The 23,088-nt window shown below is 27.8% G+C and overlaps 1 protein-coding gene across 1 annotated transcript in view; it reads left to right on the plus strand.

Annotated features, from left to right (window-relative positions):
- Positions 1 to 67: 67 nt before the first annotated feature.
- LOC107451026 (adiponectin receptor protein) overlaps positions 68 to 23,088 on the plus strand; it is a 46,292-nt gene continuing 23,271 nt past the window's right edge. The window contains exons 1-5 of the mRNA XM_016066993.4: positions 68 to 421; positions 7,317 to 7,589; positions 11,943 to 12,098; positions 17,521 to 17,671; positions 20,727 to 20,907. Of these exons, the coding sequence (XP_015922479.1) occupies positions 7,407 to 7,589; positions 11,943 to 12,098; positions 17,521 to 17,671; positions 20,727 to 20,907 (671 nt within the window). The 5' untranslated portion in view covers positions 68 to 421; positions 7,317 to 7,406. The remainder of the gene's footprint in view (positions 422 to 7,316; positions 7,590 to 11,942; positions 12,099 to 17,520; positions 17,672 to 20,726; positions 20,908 to 23,088) is intronic.

A 23,088-nucleotide genomic window follows, 5' to 3' on the forward strand; every position in this document is an offset into this window, starting at 1 on the left:
TAAACGGTTAATAATGTCGCCGGGAATAAAAAACGGTAACCTTTTAGCTGTTGCCATCAAGAAAAGCAGACTTCCACCTCTTCGAATCTTAAGCTAATATCAAAAAAATCGGTTAGAGTATGACGCACTCAGAAAGCTTCGTCTTACAGCGCATGCGTTAAAGTATCCCACACGCTTTGGAAGAATGTAGATCTTGTTTACCAAATAGATCTACCAAATAGTAGAGTTCGAGCACGCGCACAGACTTCCCCAATTGCCAGTTGACGTGAACTTACTCCGACCGTTTCGGTCGTCTGCTACCGTTCAGAAAAGAAAGCTGAAAACAAAACCGATCATAACCAAATCACCGGTTATAGTTTGTTGATATGGAGAGAAAAGCGCTTGAAATGGGAACTCTTAAAATTAAATTGTAATTTTGAAAGTAAGTACGATGCAATAAGACTCATATTAAAGGAATCTCTTAGTAGTATCTCTCCGTCAGAAACTCTGAAAAATGAATTTAATTTCATAAAGGCATAAGATGTCTTTGTTTATTTTCCTTGAGATGCTGATTTTATGAATCATAGAGAGGAACGTATTTAAAATGGTTCATATTTAGAAATTATGATAGTACTTTTTGTTTTAGTGTGCCCTTTGTAGGTCAGATAAATAACACTGTCGGCTTTTCTCCTCAATTGCTATAATTATTTTTTTATTTGTTTCGAATTTTTTGCTTTGACTCTATCAAATACATATTTTCCAATTGAAAATTTTCCTAAAAAGTCACACAATTAAACATTAAAATTTAGATTTGTTACAATATTGAAGTTTAAAGGTTAAGAATCATGATATAATCAATGTTATAAAACATATAAATATCATGAAACATATCAAATGTTACAAACCATTTATATATCTTTGGATGCAAAATTATTTAAATTTTTTTTTTTCTGCAATTTCACTTGCATTATAAAATTTCTTTATTGTTCATTAAGTTGTAATAAAACATTTCTGCAATCATATTCAATTTTGTGCATAATTATGTTATCGAAGAACATTAATATTAAAAAATATCAAGCATATTTCTGATTTTAAGAGCATCTGTTTACCTATAGATTTCAATAAGAAAAATTTATATAGCTCACTAAAAGAAAATGATTTAGTAACTATATACAGTTCTTAAATATTTATTGCTTAAAATCTTGTTTGCCCTAAAAAAATTTGCCAAATATTTAGCTTTCTACAAGCAAAGTTGATTTCAATGACTGTGAAACCTCCTATGGTCACTCCTGTGAAATGAATGTCTCTCAATACGGACATATTTTTAATTCTCCCTGAATCTTCTATGAATAAACCATTATATACATTCTCTTCGAAGCGAACACTCCCATAACCACACTCAGACTGTCATTTTTGCCCTGAAACGTTATTTTCTACCTCTTCAAATTGGACACTATTTTTTCTAAATTTGAAAAAATGACTTTTTCTGCATTAAATTGCAAAAAAATGAAAAGATATTAGTTATTTAGAAGTTATAAGAAAAAATGTACTGCTTTAAATTGTAAAAAAATTGTGTTCAATAAAAATTATTCACAAATTGATGATAAAAATCTAAGGGTACATTTTATTCATAACAAATTAAAATATGCAAAATACTGAAAATATTTATAAATTTTTTAAATCAATATATAAGATACTGATATTAATTATATATGTTAAAAACACAAAAATTGCAGTTTCTTTTTTTCAAAGGTGACATAAAGAAATAAAAAATTATTTCATCTAATTATTTGAAGTTGCCAAATTTTCATACATCAAGCTTGGGACAGCACTGTATAGGACTCGCTGAAATCAAGGTTTAGAAGTTTTTGATAATTGATGGTTCTATGCAGTTTTAAACATGTATTAAACCATTATGTCAAAATTTCTTTTTGACACAGTTTTTGACAATTGTCAAAGACCCAAAACTTTGGTGTAAGGATAATTATTAGCTATTATAAATAAACATTCATATAAAATAAGAAGTGATCAATCATGTTCTTAAAATATTTTAATATTAAACTTTCTTTTTGATTTGACAATCACTGTCAAAAACCCAAATTTTGGTGTGGAAAATATTTAATAATTATAAATAAAAATGTGTTGTAATTTATCCAATAGGTTAATTTTTTAATTATTGAAAATTAAAATACGAAAACAATCATCTTATTAAAAAAATACTTAACAATAACTGTATTTATTAATATGTAATGGGTATTGAAACTAATCCTCTTTGCAGAGGTTGTCACCTTGAAGAAGAGACATCATGACGTGTACTTTGTGATTGTGAGGTCTATAATGCTCAAAGATTTGAGCATTTAGGGCAGCATTGTGTTAAGGCCTGGGAACTGCAAGATGTTCCTGTAAGGCAGGGGTGTCAAACTCAAAAGCTAACTTGGGCCAAATAAACAATGCTTAACTTTAGGTGGGCTGCAAAAAATAAATCAATGTTCTTAGAAACAAATATTTTTATTTTGAATAATACATTGTAATAAGCATATGTAAAGTTAAATTATTGTATGATACTTGACATCTCTTCTCTGCTACTATCTTGCTTATTTCGGGAGAAATTTTATTGGACGTGACTACTTTCAAAATTGACCCAACGTGAGCGTTATTAATACGGTTTCGAACAGGAGATTTATTTCTGTTCATAACAGAAAATAATTGCTCGCACTGATAAGTACTTCCAAACATGGAATTAATTTCATATGCGAATTTTCGAGTATTTTCAAATCTTGCCGGTAAATATTTGTAAAATTCAGGCATACCCACTTCAATGAATTTTGCCTTCAAATTTGAATCGCATTGAATCTCAATCACTTCCATTTGCATATTACTGGGCACTGAGTCTATATTTATTGAGAAAATCGACTAAAACAAACAAAATTTGTCTTCCAAAGAATTAAGATCTTTAAACCTTGTTTCAAATTCTGTTCTAAGATTTGAAATTTTTTCTGTGTATTTTTGATACGATCCCTGGAATGGCAGGTGCCGCAAGCCAATTACAATTTTACATTTTCACGCGTACAATTTAAAATGATCCGCATAGTTTATAAATAAAGTATATTATAATTTCGTATGCTAGTTTTCTTTCTAATTCACATTTCTATTTTATTTTCACTTTGCGTCGAATATATTGACTGGGCCGCAAAAATGTTCACCTCGGGCCGCGAGTTTGACACCTCTGCTGTAAAGTGTTTGCTGAATTTTATTTCAGCTATAGGGCTCTCTTGCTAATCATGATTTAGGGTTTGGGTACAATAGACCTCTGGTTGATGTGCCCTGCTCTTCTCCATCTTCAAAGCATGCAATTACGAAAAAAAAAGAAATTTTTAAGCCCTCTGTACCCCAAGTTCATTTTTTGGTTTTGTCTGAATAAAACCGAAATTCAAAACTATTTTTTCAACCCCATGACAGACTTGTGGCGACATTGTTGCAGAACATTACAGAGTTTTTGCAGAAAGATTTTTCTTTTGGGAAGGGAAAAATTTAGGTTTTCCTCTCTGCATAACTTTTCGAATTTTTTTTTTTTTTTACAGAAATTTCTTGAAGATGTCTTTCTTGTGCATCAGAGAGGAAAGAAATAATCATGATTTTTCTATTCTCATTTGAGATTTAAAATAAATAAATCTGCTTCAGCTAGAATAAACTGGCTTCAGCTAGAATTTCAAATTAATAATATATATATATATATAAAAATCAGAAATCACGAAAGTTTAAAAGATAGTTCACTCCAGAAAAGATGATATTTCTTTCATTATTTTTTTCTTTAAGGAACACCATTTTTTACATACACTTATTTGAGTATCTCTTTTTCAAAGAGTCCTATTCGTGTGATGAGGAAATAATTAGTGCATTTTTCGCCTGCAAAATGCGAGAATATCGCCTATTCTATTAGAGTTAAAAAATATATATTATTTTTACAATTAAAAATTTTTACACATTTTTATTCTATAATTTCTTCCGTAAACACAACATTTCTATTACTTTAAATTAGTAATTGTTATAAATAAAAGTATCTTATGGCAAAATATACATATGGGTGATTCTCACGAAACATGACAATTCGGACCAAAAAATTTCTTCAAATTTGAAGTCTTCAAAATAATCTAAAATTTTTTTTGTATACTTCTTTAGCTACACTTATTAACATCTTATAGACAGCAGTGTAGTTTATTGACATTTGCTCGAGAAAAAAAATAAAATAGAAATTCACCAAATCTTGAATGTCAGGAAAATGACACATTACCTTAAAAGTTTAAAAAACAGTAATTTTAAGTTAATAGTAAGTAACTCAACTTAAGCCTTTATGTTAGATGGACCATAAATTGCTTAAATTAATTCTTTTTATCCACTGTAGAAAGAAACAAAAAAATTTTTGTTGCTGATATGTACAGAATAAAATTGTGTATAATAATCAATCATTAAATAAATAAATAACTGATTACATCCAAGCATATTACAATCATACATAAACTTGGTATTAGGTTAATATTTGCTTTTCCTCTTTACAGTATTAGCAGTTAAAAAGAATTTCTGGTAACACTTCAATGTCCTGGCATTCATAAGCCAGGATAATGACAAATTCGCTATTTTATTATTTTATAGCATATAACTTTACTTTAATTTAATATTTTGGCCGAAAATGTTTATATTCTGCAGAAAACAGCAGTATTTCTTAAAATAACTCAGATAAATCTATGTAGTTTTTGTTATTAATGATTTCAAGAAGCCAGGAAAATGACAGCATAAAAACCTACTCTCCTTGAAAAAATTTTTGAAATAGTTTTTAAGCCAGAAAATTGGTTCTTTATTCATGCAACAAGACATGTTCAGATAGGAGGGTCTCTAATCAATCTATTAACATAAAATATTGATTCCTGGCGCTATCTATTTTGGTTATGAATCACTAAATAAAAGTAGCCTGGAAAATGACAGATTTTCATGGGACAAACAAATTATTAACAGAAAAAAATTATTTTAAACGAAGTTTTAGTAAACAATACCCTCTGCGTATATTCCAGAAATGCTTACATAGGATAAGATAAAAGAAATTAGATTTTGAAAAATTTATGGTAAGTTTTGAAGCTAGTTATTATTGAAAATATTGTTTGGGACATGCCATGAAAATGACATTTTGATATTCAATTAAATTTTTTAAGTGTACAAAACAGTCAATGCTAGTGCAAAGTCATTTTAAAATGCTAACAGCAATGCTATTTATTACTTTTTTTTAAAACAAAGTTCTTTTAGTATTATAGTATTAGATTTTGGAGCAAGGGACAGTGAATTTCATGTTTCGTGAGAATCACCCATATATATATTAGTGCCAGGGAAGTTTGTTGCAGAAAGCCCAAAAAACTTATGCCACAGTGTCTTTTGATTGATGCTGAGCTGAATGGACTAGAATCTAGATGTAATAAAGCTATTATAACATAATAAAATAACTTGTAATAAAGAAATTTATTCTTATAACTGTGATAAATATTGATAGTACTACCTTAGTTAAACCCTTGAATTGATTGACTGAAAAAATTATTAATTCATTTAAAAAACATTTATATTTTTTGTAAATTATTATTAGTTTGCTTATCAGAGTGGAGAATATTCTCAGAGCCTAATATTTCCTCAGAACAAAGTTTTCTTTAGATCAAAATTTCCCTAAAAGTTTTAGATTTTTTTTAATGCAATAACTTTTTCCAAATATTTTTGGATAGTAAAGTTTATATAAGAAAAAAATTTATTTATTTTATACAATTCTTAAATAAACAAGCATGTGTTAAAAATAATGTAGATCAAAATAACTAATAATTTATTAAATTAATGGTACCTCTCATAAACTTAAGGTATTCAAACTAATAAATATATAAATTGACATATAATGGTTTTTAGCAAGGAAAAATGTTTGCAAAGTGACACATTTCTTAACATTAAAATGTTTTGTAGGAATTTTTTTAGACCAAAAATTTCCCAATGGTTGCTTGAATTTCCTTAAAAAACTCGCTCACAATCATACATATTTTGCTCTCCTGCTTATAAGTTATAACAACAAATATTGAAAATCTAAAAATAAATTTTATAAGTTGAGATCAGGCAATTATTGGCAAACACTTTGCTTTCACCTATCTGCCTAAAGCATGTGGCATAAAAGAATTAAAATCAATATTTATATTGATTACAATTAGCAACTTATAGTTATTATCGGTAATATAAACTGAATAGTTATAATATAGCAAATAATATTGATCTTAAAATTTTAAGAATATCATGTTTTTCAAAAAACCAATTAATAGTTTCAATAATTTTGGCTATATTTTTTATAAATGATATATACTATAAATTATAATTATACATAGTAGCATATAATAAATGTATGGAGCATGATTTAATATGTAATAAAATCTAATAACTATTCTAATAAAATATCTAAAACAAAGAAAATTGTCCAAGGTTTTTGATAGTTTTTGTCAGATTTCAACACTTTTTGACAAGTTTTTGATGTGTCGTGTCAAAAGCCTAATTTTTTACATCAAAAACCCTACCCCAACTGAAACAGTTGAAAAAAAATATAGAATGGTTTCCAGGATAACATTATTGAATTTTGGTAATATTTTATGCCCTAAATTAGTATGTCGAGTTTAGAACGGCAGATGCGAAAACCTGAAATAAATCTATACCATGATACAAGATTTATTGATTCCATCCTGATTGATGATTAATTTTAAATGAGAGTGTTTAAATATCTTATTCTAAAAGTTAAAAATATATATATATATATATATATATTTGCAATCTTGACCTATTATAGAATCTGCCTTAGAAAATTTTTATTGAAGAAGTTTTAGACTATGGCTAACCTATATAGCTAACATTATACTTAATATACTATAGCTAATATTGTGCTAACATTATGCTTACTAAGAGATTACTTTCTTGCACATAATTTGGCCCATTGAGTGGTTTACCTTCTGCCAAGTAAACATGCTTTCCTTATATGTATTTCACAAACATAATTAACCCTTTCCCTTACTTTCCACTTTTTTGCATCAAACCATTTTAACACCATTTACTAAATTCCACAACTTCAAGTTTATAATGGCACTGGACTTAAGCACGGTAGAGCTTAAAATTTTTTGTTGATTCTTAAACATTCATTAAATTGATTATAATATACATTAATTAAAGTAGATTATTCATCATTTAAATGTAGCACAGATTTTTTGTTCACTCTGTATGATATTTTGATTGATATCAGTTATATAACCTTCATTATATGTTATTACCCTTTTTTTCAGATCATTACACCTGGAATTGTTCATATTCTATACATCTAAAAAAAAATTCTCTGTACTGTAAAATTTGAGGTTATTTGGAATTGATACAGTATGGACTTTAATGACATTTTTGGACCCAGCTCAAGCCACCTGTGTCGTGAACGCCAGTTTACGTCTGACCCTGGAAATTTGGATCTCCCTACACCACATGTCTTTTTAGATGATACAAGTATTAGTGATGCTAATTTTTCATTACCTGGACCATCTAAAAATGTTATTTTTACTGATAGTGATGTACGTAAACTAACTTTTTCAGAATATATGTTATATAAACAAACTATTCGTCATTTTCTAGATTTATATTGAAAAATAACTAAGTACTAAAGTTAAGGAAAACATTCTAATAATGAAAAAATTAGCAAAATAAAATCAAACTAAAATAAAAATAAAATTATTTATATCATGTTGGTCAAAATTTGTTTTGTAAAATATAAAAGCAGTTTCTTAATTATTAAGTTTACTATATTAAAAATAAAAATTTTATTTTATTTTAAAATGTAAAAAAAAATTTACAAAATTACAAACAATTTACTGAATGACATTTCTGTCATTCTCTGTAAGTGGTTAAATAATAAGGTGTTTTCCCTTAGTTTGCTATTTTTAACATGAAATACAAGAGAGTTATTGTATAAGATTTGCATAAAAAATTAAAATAATCCCTCATACTATATTATTAAAAGTTTGAAACCTTAGAAGAATGTTTGGTGACACATGAGTACTTATATGCCCTTCAGTCTTTTCAGAAACTATTAGTGATTAAGGCTATCTTTTTGTCAAAACATGGGCATTGTTGACCTGGGAGCAAGCATGTAGAATACTTGACAAATGCAGAAAAAATGTTCCCTATTTAAAAGTGCTAGGCTGGCTCTTAATGGGGGTGCGTTAGAAGAACCCTTAACAAAACTTATAAAATATTCAAACAACCAGTTATTAGTTATTGTATTGAAATTCTTGTAACCGCCTCCAAAATGACTGTCAAACAGCTTGACATATTACACAACCAAACTTCTCATCACTGGTGCATTAAAGACTACCCCCATACTAGCAATGCAGATTTTGACCAACTCTGAACCTTTTGATAATTTTATCGAAAGAAAAGCAGTAATCCTGTTTCAAAAACTCAGGAGCCTGCCTAACAATCCTTTCTGGAGAAATTGTGACATAAATAGAACTAGGAATCTTAAATTCAAAGATGGATTTATCCTGGCAGCATCGAGGGTTGCTAGCTCTCTTGAACTTCATCACGAGGCTTCTACCTCTGCCAATGTGCCAGCTGGATTATGACCCCATCATGTTAATCTTGATCTAAATATAAAAATGGTGAAAAAGGACATAATTCCTGAACAAATGAAAGTCATTGCTGTGGAAACTATGCACGATTAATTTCCTAGAAGTGCGGGGTTACATGTGTTTACAAATGGCTCCATACAAAATTGGCAAGATGGTGCTGAAGCTGGTATATCTTGCAAGCTTTTTAACTTCAATTTACCTATGGGATCATTTACTTATGTGCCTTTGATGGCAAAGTAGAGGCTATTACTGTAGCAGTTCAACAGTTATCACTAAGGAGATCTAGCTTTGACAGGACCATTATCTTTTCTGATTCGAAATCAGCATTACTGGCCTTATCAAAAAATTAGTGTGTATCACAGTGAATTTTGGAATGCAGGTTGTTTTTAAAAGATATTATCCATAAAATCTCTTTCTAATGGGTACCTGTGCACTGTGGAATTGTAGATTATGAATAAAATGGCTGCTGATATTCTTGTAAAAAAAGGAGCCTTGGTTGTCCAAAGACCTAAAGGAATGCGACCTTTTATTCAGTGTGACTTTTAAGCAATTTGACATTTAGTCAGAACTTGAAGTTAAAAAAAGCAGAGGCATATAATGTTAAGAGCTGGACAATCCTTATTTAACATCCCAACTATGTTCCTAATGCCCTTAGAAAAGCAGCTGTGACTGGCTTTAGACTTTCAACTGGACACGACTGTCTAATGTCTCGCCTCTTACGTATCGATTCGCAGATTCACCTGACTGTTCTCTTTGCGACTAGTCTTCCTTTTGACTGCTGAACATTTAGGCCTGGGCCCTGCATTACAGAATTTTAATTGTACAGTTGAGGAGAGCACGAGCAATACTGGAGAGCACACACACTAATGGTGTTGGTACTATTGTTTATAATAGTGTGTGGCTGAATTAGAAAATTTCTGAATAATGAAAAGATAAAAAGAAAAATAACATTATAATAATAAAATAACATTTAAAAAAATACATAAAGTAAAATTTTGAAAAATTAAAAAATATTTGCAAAAATCTGGGGTAAAAAGGAAGATATAATCTCTTCATCAGCTCATTCAATTATATCCGCAAAAAGGAGTACTTTCTAATGTATCAATATAGCCAAAGCCAAATATATCAATACAATAGTATAAGGAGTACTAAAAAAGATTGAATCAAAATAGAACACATTAAGTAATAAATATCACATAAAAAACAGAAAATAAAATGTAAAGAAAAAACAGAACAAGACACAAAACGAAATCTATAAAGCAAGTAGTAGCGAATTCAAATTAACTTACATGGATGGAAAGAAGGATTTAAAATATTTTTGTTATAAGATTGCCAGATTACGAAGTATGAAAACAGAAGCACAAATTGAGCTAAAAGTGTAAATAGAGAAATTTTGTTTTATAGCGCTTTCTTATACTGCAGTACATTTAATTTGATAGTTACCAAGAATCGGCACGAAAATGGATGTACTTGCAAGGTAATAATGTTATACTGGATAATTTGAAGAAGTTTATAATGAGTAAGATTGATATTTAATTATAAAATTTTAATGATTTTAGAAAATTAACATTTATTTTTTTAAAAAAAAAGTGAGAAAAAGAAACATGAATTGCCCATTTTGCACAGATTTCCCCAAAATGGATTTGCACATGGTAAAAATATATAAATTAATGAAGAAGTTTTTAGTAAATTTATTTATAACAACATACAATTAACTCAATGATTTTATATAGAATACAATTTAGTTGAGTATCCATTGTTTTGTATCAAATTTTGAAAGAGTTTGTTTATTTGTTTTTTGGATAAATAAACATTTCTACATATTCTTTTAATTCTATTCATTTGATTAAAAATGGTATTTAAATAAATGTTTTTTAGAAACATTAGAATTCCAAGTAATTAGTTTATTTATATTAAAACTAATATAATTTCTTTTATCGTATAAATCAACAAAGCAGATATTTTCTTCTTTTATAATACCCAAATCCAAAAAATTAATATTATCATTATGATTACAAAGCAAAATTAATTCCTCAGGGTAAATATTATTTAATAAAATTGTATAATCTTGAAAATTAAAGATAATTAAATCATCAATAAATCTAAAAACAAATTTAATATTAAGAGTATAATCTTTTTCATAATAGTGCAAAAATAAATTAGCTAAAAGAGATGAAAAATTAGATCCTTGTGGTATTCCATCAATTTGATTAAAAATATCTTTTCCACTGTAAAAATAAATATTTAAAAGACAAAAATTAATTAGAATTTCCCAATAATTGAAATCCCAATCAAGGATATTTTTAAAATCATAGTAATAACTCAAATAGTGATGAATAATAGCTGCAGTATAAGAAGTTGCTTTATTATGATGGAAAACTCATGAATTTTCTCACCATATTTGAGATCATTTTCTACCAATTGTTTCATGCAAATGCTAAAAACTTTTTCAAATAATAATCTTCATTGACTGTCTTGCCAGTTGGTAAGGATTCATTATACTCAATATCTCACCAATAGAAAGGTCAACATTACCATATGTTATGAGCGGCATTGATGTGGTCCTTCTTGTCTTGCCTTCTGTTTTAAGTGGTATTCACTTAATTTTTTAGTTGTTTCTGTTGGAAAAACATATGTCCAAGTTTAGTTCCCAGTAACTATTGTTTTGAAAAGGAATTGTCAAATGAAAGCGTCTCCCGTAAACACAATGTTTTTGAACAAATTTGATGTTTTTGGAATTACTCAAGATGGGATGTTTTGCAACCTTTAATGTTCTTTTAAAACCGCTTGACAGGGACCAAATGATTTAGGCAACATATTTCATAATTAATGCCTTTTATTGTCGAACCGAAATGACCGAGTATCAGTTCTCTGACTTAATTGATGTCCTAATCATTAATCAAAGTGAATGGTCTGCCAGATCTTTCATCTTTGAATTTTTTATACCTATCAAATAACTGCAGTTTTTGATAAATATCTATCTTTAGAAGCTTTCTGCAACATTTTTAATGCTTTTATAGGAGAAATTTTATTGAGAAAATAAAATGCGTGTTCTTAGCTAAATGACATTTTCATTTTACAAAAAATCAATGGACTGAAAGTTCTTAACTTATTAAAAACTAATTTGTTTTCAGTTGATAAAATTAAATACTGTTCTATTTTTAAATGTTTATAGAAGTTGTGAAAATGTTTGATAAAAGTTTTGAAACAATATCTACTATATATGAATTTTAAGTGAAGCATTCTTGATATGTTTTGATCCCAGTAGTAAGTATGTGTAAATATTTTTATTTCCAGCTGTCATCAGATGATGAAGATCTCAACTTAGATATTGTTGACTTATCATTGCCTGCTCGTGCAGCAGAACAGGCTGAACATCTTGTTCGTAAAGTCTTAGAAGAAGCAGAACAGGCAGAGCATTTAGTCAGAAAAGTTTGGGAAGAAGCTTGGAAAGTGAGGATTCATAATTATTTTAATTTTGCCTGTTTTATTCATTGAGGAATAATACTGATTCTTTTTTTTTCTTTAGATATGTATATATGTTGTCATAGATGTTTTTATATGTCATTTCCCCATCATGTGACACCTAGAGAGTGGTTCTAACAGGAGGGCAAGAGGGTATGTGATTCCTCTTGCCCTCTAGGTAATGTGTACCCTCTCGTCACTGCAAATTTGTCGTATTTTTGCACACAAAAAAAACATGACGAGTCTATTTAGCAAAATTGATTGATTTTTTACACTTCTGTGAAGGGAATTCTTGCTATGCCTCTGATTGTAACCATATAACGAAACTTTCTTAATTTATTAAACATCTAGTACTCTTGCTGCACATGAATTTTGCTCATTACCGTGTTAAGAAAAAAAAAAGTATTGAGCTTAATAGAGTGAGTTAGAGAATCTTGAGAAAATTTATCTAAGTAATAAAAATTAACCTTACCTAAGTATCACTTGGTATTTTGTGGGAAAGAAGAGGTATACCAAATGTTTTAGACATTTTGTTAATATGGGCTTGTATGCTCATATAAATTAAAAATTGTCTTGAGTCTCTGAATATTAAAAGTAATCTGATAATAGCAGTAAGTAATTTTCATAGGTGTAGCAGGAATTTCTAGGTTTTGTAAGTTGAAAGCAGTTCATAATACAGTGGAAAGTCCCATATCCAGAATCGTCAGACTTCGACTAATCCGGAAAATAGATTCTTCTGGATAATTGGTTTTAAGGTAAACAAAGATAAATATGTGTATTATTCCAATAAAATAAAGGTAATTAACATCTATTTTAATACAACAACGTTTCATTATTGGCTTAATGGCATTTAATTAGCTATGTAATATTTAGTATGATAAAATGAATTTACTGATAGAATTTTTTTAAGAAAATGAAAAAGTAAGCAGATCATAAGTCGAACTTTTTCTACAATGAATAAAGACATGTTTTGTTTTAAATTTTATACCATTTTCTTTCTTTTTTTTTTAGTTTGAAAGAAGATATTCAAGTTACAATAAAAAACAAGCATCAAATTTGAAAAGTTAATTAATCCTATTTATTAAAAAATAAAACACAAAGCCTGACTACTGGTTTTTCTTTCAAACTCTGTTAATATTCAGCTTCATTAATATTTCTATTTTATTCCTCTCGTCAAAGTTTGTTTTTCTTGAACTGCTCTCATCTTTTCAACAACTCTTTAAGTATTTTTGTTAAAGTAGTATAAATGTTTACAATCTTGAATCCAGCAAGAAGCAATGTTTTCTTTTCTTTGTATGTAAGATTTTATAACAAATCATTAATATAAAAAATGGATTATTTTTAAATTTGTCATGTGGTTTTATAGCTGTAGAGACATATTAAGGGTAGGGGATCATTATGTGAAAAATGAAACCATCAGTGGCGGAAGCCAATAATTTAAACTCACTCATATTTTTACTGACTCAAATTACTGTGATAGAAAATTTATGGAAACTTGAAGATATTTGTATCATGGATTGATGTGAAATTAAAGATAGGAATGAATTGAAGTTAGCTGCTCAAACCTATTTTGAGAGGACTGTAAATTTGAATAAAGAAGAAAGATATGAAATACAATTACCTTGTTTAAAAAAAATTATATTTTACCTGATAATAAGAAGGTCGCCAAAAAAGATAAGTGTCTGATGCAAGAAAACCAAAAGACGCCAATAAATTTTCAGATTGCAATTCTGTTTTTGAAAATTGGGAGTTAATTGAATATGTTTCACATGTTGTTGAAAACAGTAGTGCACAACATCTTCCTTACAGAGTTGTTTTTAAGGATAGAGTAACAACAGCTGTGAGACCTGTTTTCAACCCTTCTACCAAAAAGGAAGGATCTGTTTCTCTAAGTAATTGCCTAGCAAAATGAATAAAGTTGTTGAATTGATACCTGCCATAATTTTATTCAAAATAAAATTGGAGTGACTTCAGATATAAAAGGCTCCTTCCTGAAGATATCAGTAAACTCGAAAGATCGCAATTATTAAAAAAAATTTTATAGTAGAAGTCTGATAAACAGTTATAAACTAAAGTATTTAAGCATTGCCGTGTAGTTGAATTTGGCTTAAATTGTAATCCTTTTCTCCTTGGCGTAGTTATAAAGCATCATTTAAGCAAATTTAAGTCTGATATTGCAAAAAAGCTAGATTTTTCTTTTTATATAGATAATCGTATAGCATCAGTAAACACGGAAGAAGAATTGAAGCATTTTGTGGATGAAGCGACATCAGTAATGGCTGAAGAAAAATTTAAATTGAGGTGCTGGGAACATATTAAACTAGTAAGTGATATTGACGTGACAGTTGAAGTAACAATAGTTCTTGAATTATTGTTGGATAAAAATGAAGACAAGCATTTCTGCAAACTTCCAAAAGTTGAATAAAATGCAAAACATGCTAATTATGAGGCGTACAGTTTTATCTATTGCTCAAAGGGTATTTAGACCTATTGAATTTAGGTGCCCAGTCACATTGATGCCATAATATTGCAAAGAAGTTGGCATGAAAAATTTAGTTTGAATAGCATTTGCCAAAGGATTTGAAAAAGGAAATTTGAACTTGATTGAAAGATTTACCGTTACTATTGTCAGTTAAAAGTCCCTCAACAAGTCACCTCAAACTATTCAGCTTTCAAGAGCTTAAATGTTTTCAGTGATATTTAAAAATTCATATGCTACTGTCATTTTTCTTTGCAGTGAAACAAAAGAAGTCAAAGTGTTGCTTTTACAAGTAAAAGTTAGAGTTGTGCCATTAAAGAAAATTACCATTCTAAGACTTGAATTCTTGACTTGTTACATAGGAGCTAAACTAGCTGATTTAGTCAAAAAAAAGTATAAAAGCAGAATATCTCAAAGATCAAATTCAACAATTGCCCTTTTCTGGATTAAAGGTAAAGATCAATTTTGGAGTATGTTTGTAAATAACAGAGTATGTAGAATAAGAGAACTTACTGGCATTGAAAGTTGGCAACATGTTCCTGAAACCCCCAAGCCAACTGACTTACCTTCAAGAGGGTGTATGTTCTCTAAGCTATTAGAGACCAAATGGTGAAAGGGGGCCGTTTTGGTTGTATAAATCTAAAGAAGAGTAGCCTTAACCCCTTCCAAATAAAAATATAAAAGAAATATTGGCCGAGCAAAAGAAAATTGTTACAACTTCTCTGATTTGTGAGAGTAACAAAGACTTATGGATACTTTCTTACTTTTCGTGCTACTCAAAAATTTTAAGAATGACAACATGGTTAAGATTTTAAAAGAACACTAAAAAATCTGCTTCAAATCTCGAAGTTAGAGAATTAAAAGTCTATTAATTAGACAATGCCAAAAAAATTTTAGTTAAACAGATTCAAAGAAAATCCTTTAATGATACAGATTTAAGAAATTTAGCATCTTTAAGGGTTTTTTGAGATGATGAAGGCGTTTTTAGAATTTTTATAAAGTTAACTGAGAGAAAAACCGTGAAAACTTCGTTAATCCTATGCTACTTCCGAATAACCATAAGCTAGTAGAATTGATTATTTATAGTCTGCATCTAAGTATGTGTCATACTGGAGTACAAATATTAATGTCCAAATTATGAAAACAATTTTGGATTCTTTGTGTTCGTAAAACAATTCATAAATTTTGACTGGACTATGGTATTAGAATGTTTCTGGAAAATAGAGTTAAAAATGAACATGTCTTCAAAAAAAACAAAATTGAATCTGGTGGGACCTGTAATACTTGGAGAAAAACATAAAGCTTTGATCATAATTTTTACTTGTTCTGCCTACAGAGCCATTCATCTAAAGTTGATAGCTTCCCAAAGTTTTTTGCTTGGTTTACAAAGATTTATTGCCAGATGAGGGAAACCGAAAATTATATACAGAAATAGCGGCAGTAATTTAACTGGCCAAATAATCTATTAAAATCTTTGGATTTGATGCCTATCAGAGATGAAGCATCAATCAAAAAGGAAATCTAAATTATATACTTACATAAGTTTAATAAAAGTTATTTAAATCAAACAAATCACTATTGAAAAAGGCTGGATTGAAAACATTAAAATAAATCTGATTTGACAGATGAAACTTCAGATTTTGATGTTTCAACTCACCTCACTTAATATTGATGCATTAGATTTTAGAAGCACTTTTGTTTTTTCTCACTTAAGTATCAATCTGTGCACACAAACGAAAGAAAATAATTAATAACTAAATATATGTATAAATAATTTTGGCTTTTATTTTCGAGAAATATTCTAAGATATGTGAAATGTTCTACTTTAATATTACAATTATGTGCATAGCTTAGAGGATTTGATCCTTTTCCAGAACTCTGTTCCCCATTCCTACAGCTGTTGAAAAACACTGCATTTCAGAAATGGTACAATATAAGTTTTTTTTTCAACCCCCTTTTCCATTAGCGAAGACTTCTGATCCAGGAAGAAAAAAAAATTAGCACTACAGCACTTATCTACACCCCTAAAGAATACAAAAAAAAAATCTGATGCATACTCCAACTTCAAAAAAAAATTTTTTTTTTTTTAGTAATGAGCACATAAACAAAGTTTTGTACCAGGGAAAAATAATTTTATTTTATTTATTAAAAACATTTTCAATAGTAATATTAAAACTTTTTTCGAAGTTTTGTTACGAAATTTTTTTTTTTTTTTTTGGCTAATTTTATTTCTGCTTGGTATCTTTTTGATTCTTATTTTGAGTTTAAACTTTTATTTCTACCCAAGTGATGTAGCTGCATTTTATCAAATCAATGGCAATCTAAAAAATAACAAAGTCTTAGATGCTGAACAAACCAAAATTTCTTCTTAAAACTTGTTCACTTAGAATGAGGTTGTTTTTTCTCTCTGCTTTTCATTTATTAAATTTCAAACTGTACAGTATTATGAACAGAAACTTAACCTTACATCTTTATCTGAATATTGTCAATCTGAAATAAAGGTTTAGGTATTTTAAATTCAATATATATATATATATATATTTATTATTATATATATTATTATACATTATTTATTATTATATTTTTTTACCAAAAATGTAATAAAGTATCGAATATTATTATATGGTATTAATACATTTGGTTATAAAATTTTATGTAGCAAAAACTATTCTGTGATAATTTATCAATTCATAATATCTATCTCATTAAGTTTACCTGCAATTATTTTGCTTCCTCTTTCACACTTCTAATTTTACATTAAACATAGTTTATAACATTGTATTTTTTTCATTTCCATGACATAATGTCATTTGAGTTTGCTGTGTAAGAGCATCCAGCTTTTATGCTATTCAACTGCACATTCAAATATAGATTGTGTTTTAAACTTGTTTTTAACCACTTATTTTTTTACTATTTTTTATTTTATTTCAGGTGTGCCATTTTAGCTCTCTGCCAAAATGGCTTCAAGATAATGACTTTTTACATAGAGGTCACAGGCCACCTCTTCCTTCTTTTAATGCTTGTTTTCGATCCATATTTCGAATCCATACAGAAACTGGCAATATCTGGACTCATCTTCTTGGTATAAGTTTATATTATGTTTCTTTTATTTGCATAAGTATTCTTTATAGTAGATACTTAATTTACATACTGGATAAACTTCACTTCAGACTTCATCAGTCTTTTAAAATAACAAACAATGACTCAATATTGGTTAAAAATAAATTTCTATATTGTATATAGTATAGGCATCAACAGTTCAATATTATTATTAGATTCAAAAAAAAATGTCTTAATTTTAATGAACTTTGTGCAAACATGCCCAGTAAAATTTCAAGGTTTCAAATTTTTTTCCTCAATACATTTTCATTTTTCAGTGATATCATATTACATAAACACTTTTTTGCATTTTATTTTACATTTAATTCAATACTTACTCTACTTTAAGTTTGAATTTTGGTAAAAGAAAGTTTTTTTTTATGTGTACTTAAGTGGTATGACACTTTTTTCCTGTATTTGTAAAAATTACCTAAAAACTTGCATGTTGTATCGAATTGTGGACATAGAAACAGCTGTAAAATTTAAGAGTTATAAATTCATTCTCTGATACAGCTTCATAAATTACCTTTTAAAGATACTGTTATTTAAGAGCTTAAGTACTTGTCACTATGTCTATCACTTTGCTATATCTATCACTTTGCTATGTCTTTCACTTTGCTATGTCCAAAATTTCTTCAAATCTGCTTATATAGATTGTTATGAATTCTCAAAAGTTTTTGCTTATGTTATTTGCATAACATGTGCTCATAGTCTTGATAATCCTTTGACCCCAGTGCATTTTGTTCTATTTTTACCAACAGGTAGCCTCATCCGGCACATGGCTTAAGAAGCCCTAAAAAACTTTCATATTTTTAATAATTATATTATTTTTAATGTGATGAAATATTTACAGTTACATATAAAGATTTTAGCATGTTCCTTGAAGAATTTGTTTTACACAGATTGTATTCAGGTATATAACTAGACCCTTTGTATTTTTAAATTAAAGTTTTTATATAACTTTATTTTTTCTAGGACTCTTGATTTCTATGATCCTCTTCTAAATTTTCTCTTTTTGCACTGTTGCAAAACATTTAATTTTTAAGTAAAATTGGAGAATTTAAATAACTAAAATTGATTTATTCACATATTTCTTTTTTAAAAAATGAGCTTTACTGTTAAATATATTTATTGTGTACTTAGTATAAAAAAAATTGCTTGATAGTAATCATTAAGTTTAATACCAATCCTAGCACTATTCAAATTTAATGTTTTTGTAATATTATTTACAGTTGTAACATCACTCCAAAAATACACCTATTCAACATTTACTCTAATTTTTTTTTGAGAAATTAGATTATAAAGGGGAATGTAAAAAAGAGCGAAGATAGATGCAAACAAGAGAAAAGTGATAAAAATAGACACAGAAAAACAGAATAAAATATTTTTGCAAAATTATGATACAAGGTATTTTTAACTATTATAATTAGTCACAATTTCTGAAAAACAAATTATACTCAGGGTATCCACGCACCTGGAAAGTCATGAAAAATCATGGAAAGTCATGGATTTCGGTGTTGAACAAAATTTGTCATTAAATGTCATGATTTTCACTTTTTTTTAAAAAAAAATCATGAAAAGTCATGGATTTAGGTCGCTGAAAAATCTAATTTTTAAAATGGAGTTTACCCTCGTCCCCCCCAGTCATATTTGATTAAAATAAAGAATGTTTTTATCATGTTCTTTAAAAATTATGGTGTTCTTTAAAAAATGAAAGAAAAGACATAATTTCTAGAGGGAAATTATCTTTTAAACTTCTGTAATTTCAGAATTTTGTTATTATAAATTTTTTTTATTTTATTAATTTAAAATTCTAGCTGAAGCAAGCCAGTCATTGGAGAATTTTTTATTCCGAAATGAGAACAGAAAAATCGGAAGTATTTCTTTCCTTTCCAATGAACAAGAAAAGTATCTTTAGAATGTAACTCTGCAGAAAAAAAATTATTTGCTTTTGTATTTTTTTTTAGCTATTTTATTGCTTTAACTCCTTCATTAATCTGTTTTTTAAATTTAAAATCTATAAATATGAATATGCAGAGTATAACAGTTTTGGTTATTCCTATCATTTCAATAAATTTTATTATAATGCTTTTTTACATTTATTGTTGTGTTTTTGTCAGAGAAAATAGTAACTTTATTAAGTCATGAAAAATTCTTGGAATTAGTCATGGAAAGTCATGAATTTGAAAATCTAAAATGCAGCAGATACCTGTATACTTTTCCTGTTTTAAACTTTTTGTTTTCCTATTTTTAGCTTTTTTTTATATAAAATCTGTATATATTTCTGGTAAAATAAGCTTATTTAAATGCCTTAATAAAAGTTTCCTGGTAAAAATGTATGAAATAATTTATGTAATGCAACTAATTGCTTCTTAGTAAAAAAGCAGGAAAAGTATATGTAAATCTTCTACAGATTTTTCGTAGCATTACATGTGTTTTATTTGCATATTTACTAATAGTTCTTTAGCGGAGGTACAGAAAAATTGCACAGAACACTACTAAATGCTAAGTAAACATACAAATGAAGTACGTGTAAATCTATGGGGGTTTCTTCCTAGCACTACAGGGGTATTTCTTTTATTTATATACTAATATTTCCTTAGCTGAGATCCAAGAAAATTGTGCATATTGCTACTAAATAATTTTTAGGAGGAAAGGAAATATATGCAAATCTGCGATGGTTAGTTTTTAATGTTACAGGTGTCTTTCTTGTATATTTACTAATTTTTCTTCAGAAATCATGCAAGAAAACCTCTTGTAATGCTTCTTAATGCTTAACAGTAAACATACAAGGAAAGACCTTTAATACTACTAGCAAACCCTTTGTATATTAACTAACTTTAATGCAATAGTGTTACTGGATAAGATAATAGAATCCCTGTTTCCACTAGATAATAACACTACAATTTTTCTTACAGTGTACTTTGGGGTCAAATAATAATAACATCATATTACTTATATATTATGAATAATCTGGTATCATTCTTATCTTTGAAAGAATGTTACAAATATGGTATATCTTCTTTTTTTACTTGTAGGTTGCATATCATTTATTGGAATTGCTTTCTATTTTCTTACTCGTCCTTCTAATCAAATTCAGTGGCAAGAAAAAATAGTATTTGCAACATTTTTTGCTGGTGCAATAGCTTGTTTAGGGATGTCATTTACATTTCATACTGTTCATTGTCACTCAGAAAAAGTTGGGAAACTTTTTAGCAAGTATATATGATATTCTTATATTTATTTCTATTAAAAATAAAAGCATATTTCGTGTATATGTACAATATAGTAATATTTTAATTATTCTTTAAAATATTATAATGAAAGCTATTTTTAAAATAAGTTTTTGATCAATTTATGCACCAAATATTACAGGAATGCTTCTTGTTAACTAAACGGAAATTTATTACAGCTATTCAAAGTGGAAAAATTTCTTCATATTTGCCTCATTATATGAACAATATTCAACTTATTTATAAGCTAATTTAAGACAACCTCAATTGTTTTCTGTAAATTAAATGTTGCGGCCTTGCATAATGACCAAACAAGCAAGATGCTGGTCATGATATAAAAACTTTATTTATTTATGCATCTCATTTTTATTTTTTAGGTTTACAAGGCTTCATTATAGTTTGTTTTTTTTCAAAACTAAACTATTTATGAAAAATTGTATTGTTTAAAAAAATTGAAAGAAGTAAAGAAAAAAATAGGAAAAACTTGGTCTGCAAGAAATTTGAAAAGTGTCTTTTTCATTCTTAATATCATAAATTACACAGTTATACAAAACTGTTGAAAAATTTATTTTATATTGGATGTCGTCGAACAGCCAATCCAATTTTGAGTTTTTTTTAAGCATTATCTCCCTCCCATCAATGGTTCTACTTTTCATTAAAAAATAAATTAATTCATAAGGAGCATATATCTTTCTAAATTTGAGTTTTTTAAACTTAGTATATTCAGGGCTGATTGTGCTCCAGAAAAAATCCGGATTTCCGGAATTTTCGCTAATAGTGATCCGGAAGTTTCCGGAGATTGAAGTTCCAGACGTTTCAAAAAATCATTGATCACAGAAGTTTCCGGAAATCAAACTTTCAAAGGTGGAACTTAACACAGTTTATTTTATTTGTTTGTAAGGGAGAGCCAGAGAGATACTTTATAAGCTTATATTCATGATTAATATTCATCTTTTATCAGTAAATAGTTGTTATAATCATAAACTCAAGAAAGAAAGACATATTTGTAAATTTTAATTATTTCTCCAGGTCATCATAGGTATGTGTAAAATTTTAAATATATTTTAAGTAAACTAAGAAATATTGAGAAAAAGGAAAAAAACCTTGTTTAAATTTTTTTCTAATTTTTCAATTTATACTGTTTTTTTTTCAATTTTTAAACTCAATAAATTTTCTGGAATTTTGACTTGGGCTCACAATCACCCCTGTATATTTTTATAGAACCATGGGAATCAGTAAATTAAGAAACCTAATGTCTGATCAAGCCAGATGGAAATGACTAGTTGGGTCAGCTCTAGCCTGTACTAGACTGTCATGCTGTTAAAAGAAGTCTTTATAGAATAACACCTGTTAATAAATAATCTATAATATTTACTTGAAGCTAGTTTTATTAAATTCAATGCATTTGATACAAGTAAATCGTTATTAAGTTGTATAAAAAATAAATTTCAGAAAATTTATTGTCGCTTTTATACTCTAAAAGATGTTCTTAGTACCATTTTTCTTTAATTGGTTTAAGAATTTCTCAGCAACCAATAAGAAAAAGATCCTCGAAATTTTTCAAATTTGTTTTTCATCTTTTTATCTAGCATTTTAAATAATTCTATGTCAAATAATATGTAACTGTGATACCATTAAAAATTACAAGTTTTGTTCAACTAGTCAAAGTTTATTGGGTTGCAATTTTGTATTAGCGAATGCAACAGCTTATAGGGGGCATTGTTATTTGAGATGAATGACTGCTAGCAGAACAACACATTCAGTTTTTCTAGAGATTTCTTCAGTATACATTGGATATGTTCCTTCTTTATAGTGCCTCATTAAATTTGAAAAAAAAAAATTTGATATTCCTTCTTATGCAGGGGACAATATAGAATATAGATCTCAAAATAGAATTTCTTTTTTTAAAAAAGAAATATCTAAAACACATTGGAAAAATATTTTTAAATGAACAAAAGAATGTATTGATATTCTTATAAGAAAGAAATCTTAATTCTCGAGAAATTGCTCCACTAAACTTAATGATCTAATATGAATAGTCTATTTAAACTTTACATCCTATAATTTTTTGAATGAAATAATTTCAAACATTAAAGTATACCAAAACATATAATCTTATGTAATTTAATTTTGAAAAGCAAGTTTTTTGACAATAATTTTTAAAGAA

The sequence above is a fragment of the Parasteatoda tepidariorum genome, chromosome 11 (genome assembly GCF_982258835.1).
Source record: "Parasteatoda tepidariorum strain Cologne lab strain chromosome 11, Ptep-v5.0, whole genome shotgun sequence".
Lineage (NCBI taxonomy): Eukaryota > Metazoa > Arthropoda > Arachnida > Araneae > Theridiidae > Parasteatoda > Parasteatoda tepidariorum.